We start from the raw sequence: 5,539 nt of genomic DNA, 5'->3' as shown, positions 1-5,539 counted from the left end.
GACCCCCGCCCCCCACAGAGCTGCCGAGAGCTGGGGCTCTCAGCCTCCCCCAGGACGCGGGCCCCTCTGAGCGCCCAGTCTGGGAAAGGCAGCATAGGCCCACTCCTGCGGGGTCCCCTGGACTCAGGAGCTGCCTGGGGCTGCTCTGGGGAGGTTCCCAAGGCCCTGGGCATCAGTGTTGCTCTGAGGTGCTGGTTAAATGAGTCCGGGTCCACCAGCCATCGTACTTCCTGGAGCAGCTTCAGACTGGAGCCCCAGCCCCTGAATTTGTAGACAAGCCCCCTGGGGCTGAGCCCAGGGACGGCTGGTGCAGGGGCTGCCCAGGCCAGCATCAGGACACACCTGGCCTGGTCTCTGGGCCCAGCTCTCTTCTCCAGCCCGACCAAAGCGGACAGTGGGAAAGAGCAGCTGACCGGCGAGTCCGGGGAAGATGAGGAGGAGGAAGACGACGAGGAGGAGGAGGAGTTCAAGCCGTCCGATGGGAGCGAGAACGAGATGGAGACGGAGATCCTGGACTACGTGTAATGCAGCCCTGGGCCCTCAGCCAGGCCCCCAGCCCAGGCCCCTGCCCAGGCCCGATGAGGGGTCCAGGACACGCCAGGGACCCCAGCGCCACCTGCAGCAGCCAGCACAGCCCTAGGCGGCCTGTCTGAGGAGAGCAGCTGGGTGCACTGCCCCTGGTCCCGCCCAGGCTGCCCCCTGGCTCCGGGTGCCTGTGCCCGGCCTCGCCAGCCCAGCGCCCTGCCCCGCCCCTGGCTGAGACCAGCGTGAGCTGGCGGTGGGGATGGTGCGGCCCGGGAGGGGCCGGCCTGGCTGGGGTCAGACTGGAGGTGAGGGCGGCGCGGGGACCTTGGTCCAGGTCACGGTGGCGAAGACTGTCCTTAGTGTTAGACCCCATCCGTTGGGGTGACCTGGCAAAGGGCAGGCCCAGCTGGAACTGTCCTCATTAAAGACGTTTCCCCAAGGAGTCTCGGTGTCTTCGTGTGGGTGTCAGAACCCGAGAGGGGTTTTCTCTGGCCTCGGGGTCAGTTGCTCGTTGGTGCCCTGATGTTGGCGATGCTGGGATGGCTGAGAACAGGCTGGGTGCCCCGCGGCAGGTGGGCCAGGCAAGAGCAGCCTCAGAGGGCGCTCCAGCCGCACGCTCACCCCTTCCTGTTCCACAAGGACGTGTTACGGAGGGGTTCCCGGGGATGATGCTGTTGTCTCAGTACTGCCTGGTGGGAAACCAGAGGGCAAGCAGGTCCCTGGGTGGGGCCGAACCTTGGGGGGCACACCCCGCACGCTGCCCCAGCCAGAGGGGAGCCCGTAGCCCCGCCTCAACCAGAAGCAGCTGTTCCCAAGGGCAGGCCGGGCTGCCCCCCGCCCCTCATGTCTGCAAGATTTTCCCGCAGGCCCCAGTCCTGGCCGGTGGATCTCAGCTGGGACTTGTCCCACCTCTCCTGAGCCATGCTGCCAAGCTCAGACCTCAGGGGAGTGGGTCTGGGTTCTGGCCCCCCGCCAGGAAGCCACCTCAGTTCCTGTGCAGAGCTGAGAAAGGCACGCTTGGGGCAGGCAAGCACCCTGCCTCTGCAGCTCAGCCCCACGGTTCCCAGAGCCCGCCTGCCGTGTGCCGGACTGCATGGCCTTGCCAGGTTCTCGACAACTGCTCAGTCATTCTCAGCTTAGAAACCTGCATGCCTACACCACCACCCCCTTTAAATAGCGTTTTATCTATGGAAAAGAGCAAATGTACATGAAAATACTGCATATTGTATAAAAAGCCCCAGTTGCCCTCTACCAGATCTGTTGCATCTACTCCTGGCTTCAGAAACCACACTTGCCAGTTTAGCTGCTTCGTGTCCTTGTGGTGGCACGTGGCTGCTTTCACGCAGCGTGCAGGATCTTTAGTGGTGGCGTGCGGGGTCTGGTTTCCTGACCCTGGGCCCCCTGCATCGGGAGCATGGAATCAGCCACTGGACCCCCAGGGCAATCCCGCTCCGTGTTTCTGTTCTATTTAGTATTTGTGCTTTGCTGGAACTGTTTTAAGGAAATTGGTACTTCAGTGTATGTTTCTAGGCTTTTGTTTTAAAAACACAGTGATGGTGTCATCACACCTAACAAATTAACAGCAATTCTCCTTCAGATGTGCCCCTGCAGTTGGGAGGCCCCAGTGTCTGCTGGGCCCCTTTAGAGACACGAGCACTGATTGACCGGCAGGTTGGGGTGTGGTCACCCTTGTCCCCTGACCTCGTTTCTGGACGTAGTGATGACCAGGGGGACCTGTTTCGCTTTGCGATGATTTGTTTCCATCAATCGCAGTCTTGCTTTTTGCTGCCCAGCTCGTCTCATCTCTGGCCTGAGAACAGTCCCAGGCTGGCTGCTGTGTCCTTTGACATACCATCTGGTCTTCCCAGCCTTCTTGCTTCTGGGCACTGCGATGGCCCAGGCTCCTCCACCTCACTTCCGGTCTTAGACCCAGCCCACCGTTTGCTCTGGGGTGCCCCCCTTGGTTTTTACTGCCACTGAACTTCCTCGAGCACAGGAGGCTTCCCCTCCCCCATATTCACAGTCACTTCCTCTAGAGCAGATTCTTAGAACTGGAGGGGCTAGGCAAAGGTGTGAGCCAACATACGCATCTTCCTGTCACTGCCGGCATCCCTCAAACGGCACCAGTCCTTCTTCCCAGCATCCTAACTCCTGGCTCCCACCTGCTGCCACCCACCCCCCACATTTCTCCAGCTTCTCTCCACTCACTCGGCGTCACAAAAGATCTGGGCGCTGGAAATGATAGGCGGACAGGCAGATGGACCAACTGTGTTTCTGCAGGTCTCTGTGGGTCTTGGCCACAGGCTGGTGGCCCCGGGGTCTTTGCTTGGGCCGTCTGTGTGGCTGAAAAGCCTGGCCCTTCCTTCTCCTTGGGGAAAGCCTCCAGGCAGGACCGGAGTCTCGTCCCCGCCTCCGAGCATTGTGCTGCCTGGTGACGACCTGGCGCTGCTTCAGCCCTCACCCCATCTCACACTGTACAGACACCCAGCGCACCCTGGGTACCAGCGGGGGGCCATACCAGCCGCCCGGTAGCCCATGGCCAGCTCTGTCCCAGAAGTCACAGGCCCAGACCCTGTAAACGGCCTCTGCTGAACTGCAGTCAGGGCACAGGGACACAGCGAGCCCATTTCCCTGAGGGCAAAAGCAAGTCCTTTGTCGGCACTGTGCACCCAGCCAAGCTCCAGTCCTTGAGCCCCTGCCCTCCCCACCGCCCTGCCATCTGCCTGGGCTCCCAGTAGGCAGTCACCTGCACAGGTGCCCTGTGGGGACCAGGTCACGTGGGCGCAGAGGACCCTGGGAAAGACAGACCATCCCCGCACGTGTGTGCATGTGACGTGTGTGTCTGCGTGTGACCTTGGCCCAGCCCAAGCCCCACTGGAAACAGCAGCTGTCCCCTGGCCCCAGGTACGCCACCTGGAGTGTGGCCAGCCTGGAGGAAGGGCCAGTGACAGGAGGAGGGGAAGCTCTGGGCTGCCTCCAGCCCCATAAATACCCGCAGGCCCCGAGGGCAGGTGTCGCAGAGGCAGCCGCACACCATGGGGCGCTGGGAGCTAGCCGTCTTGGGCCTCGCCTGCTGCTTGGCAGTAGCGAGTGCAGCGAAGGTAAGCAAGAGCCCAGCTGAGAGGTCGGCCAGGGGAGGGAGCCCCCTCTCACCTCCACTAAGCCAGACCTGGAACCTGGGGACAGGGCCCAGCAGGGGGAAGACAGAGAGTCATTGGCAGAACCCGACCACCATTGTTAACAGCATCTCCCGGGCACTTACTCTGCATTTCTAGCAGGATGACTCAGGCTGCTCAATACAGAATATCCAATTCAACTGGAATTTCACATAAACCATGAGTCAATTTTGGTGTATGTTTCACCCAATGATTAGGACAGACACTTAAAAATATATATATTGTTGTTTATTTGAAATTCAAGTGTAACTGGTCAAACTTGCTGAGTCAGCCACCTGACCCACAACCCCCCTCTGGCTCCGTCGTCTGTCTAGAGACGTCAGTGTGGTCCCCCTTTCCCAGAAGGGGTGACGGGGGCCCAGAGCAGACAAGCTATTTGCCCAATATCACACAGGCACTGTAGCCGAGCAGGAATCTGGAACCCACGTTAGTCCAAACCTGGAGTCTGGCTCCTGGTGTAACCTCCATCTCCTGCTCCTCCAGCACCTGCTTGCTACAGCGTCTCTGCCCAGACACAAGTCAGGAGGCCCAGCCAACCCTCCTGGGGCAGCCAACCCTGCCCACCCTCACTGACCTCCTGCGGGTGTGAGCACCCGGGCAGGGAGACATTTCCAGGACGGAGCCAACAGCCACACGCAGATGGTGTGGGTGCTCTGGCAGGGCTCCGGTTAGGGGCCCATGCACCCCGCAGGCTGGCCCCTCCACCCCTCAGCCTGCTCTTCAGACCCCTCGGTCCTGGGTTCCTTTTGCCGCTCTCCTTCTGGGGGGTTCTTTCCTGGGGGCTGAGGAGGCCCTGGTTTCCTCTGTGCTGTCCCCGCAGCCAGCGACACCCCTGCCCACGCTGCCGACATGGCCAGGGTCCCCACGCCCTGTCCACCATGGGGGGCCTTCAGGCCGGTCTCAGTCACACAGAGTTGTCAATCCCTAGCCCCCCAGTGCCCTCTCCCAACAGCCGGGAGGCTGTTCAGGAAAAAACGCCTGGAGCATGGAGGGATGGGAGAGACAGGGGCCCAACTCCCAGGGCATCTGGCAGGGATTTCTTCCGGCTTCTTTCTCTGTAGTTCCAGCCCGGCCTGGAACTTTGTTCCCCCTGCCCCAGCGAGGCAGGGGGCCCCTCCCAGCCCAGACTTAGATCAGAGGGCGGCTGGGATCTGGTCAGGCCTGGGATGTGGGGCTGGCCCACTCTCGCCCCCCTGGAACCTAGCTCAGGAGAGATCCAGAAAGCCCGGACCTGCTTCCCCCCAGATCAGGCGGCGAAGCTCTGGGAGAGAAGGGCCCAGCTCTGAGGCCAGACAGGAGCTGCCCAGCAGCAACTCCAAACGGGAAAGCCTCAGCTCCCTTCAGGAAAAGTGGGTTGATGGACGCCAGCCCCCAGGCCGCTGGTGAGGGCTGGACACTTGACCCATCTGGCGCCAGCTCAATGGGAGTTCTGGCGACCTTGGGTGGGCAGGGGTCTGTCCCAGCTTGAAGCACAGGGGTTGTGAGGATTTGAGGGGACTCAGTCGAGGGGGAGATGAGGGGCGGAGGAAGACGGGCCTGCTGATCAGGGAGCTTACTGCTGGACGTGAATCATTTGGCGTCCCTAGGCGGCCAACCACTGCCGGCAGCTGGACAAGCCGACAGGCCACGAGGGGGGTAGTGTTGTCACCCATCTTACAGGCAGGTAAACTGAGGCTCAAGGTCACGGGCAGCCATGGTGAGAATCCAAACCTCCACCCCACCTGTCCCAGCCTCCTTGGAATGCTTCCCTGAGTGCGGACTCATGGCTTGAACCAGCCTCCTCTGAGATTCAGGGAGCAGGACACCCCAGGGGTAGGAGTGGGGTGGGGTGGGAGGGA

The 5,539-nt window shown here is 61.5% G+C and overlaps 1 protein-coding gene across 4 annotated transcripts in view; it reads left to right on the top strand.

Moving 5' to 3' along the window:
* Positions 1-962, top strand: part of GTF3C5 (general transcription factor IIIC, polypeptide 5, 63kDa) — a 19,040-nt gene extending 18,078 nt beyond the window's left edge. For all 4 annotated transcript variants that reach the window (XM_010856765.1, XM_010856764.1, XM_010856763.1 and 1 more), the window contains one exon: positions 365-962. In XM_010856765.1, the coding sequence (XP_010855067.1) occupies positions 365-525 (161 nt within the window). In that variant the 3' untranslated portion in view covers positions 526-962. The remainder of the gene's footprint in view (positions 1-364) is intronic.
* The last annotated feature ends 4,577 nt before the right edge of the window (positions 963-5,539 follow it).

Source organism: Bison bison, unplaced genomic scaffold (genome assembly GCF_000754665.1).
Source record: "Bison bison bison isolate TAMUID 2011002044 unplaced genomic scaffold, Bison_UMD1.0 scf7180017864375, whole genome shotgun sequence".
Lineage (NCBI taxonomy): Eukaryota > Metazoa > Chordata > Mammalia > Artiodactyla > Bovidae > Bison > Bison bison.
The sequence above is the reverse complement of the archived record's forward strand: the minus strand, read 5'-3'. Positions and strand labels throughout refer to the sequence as shown.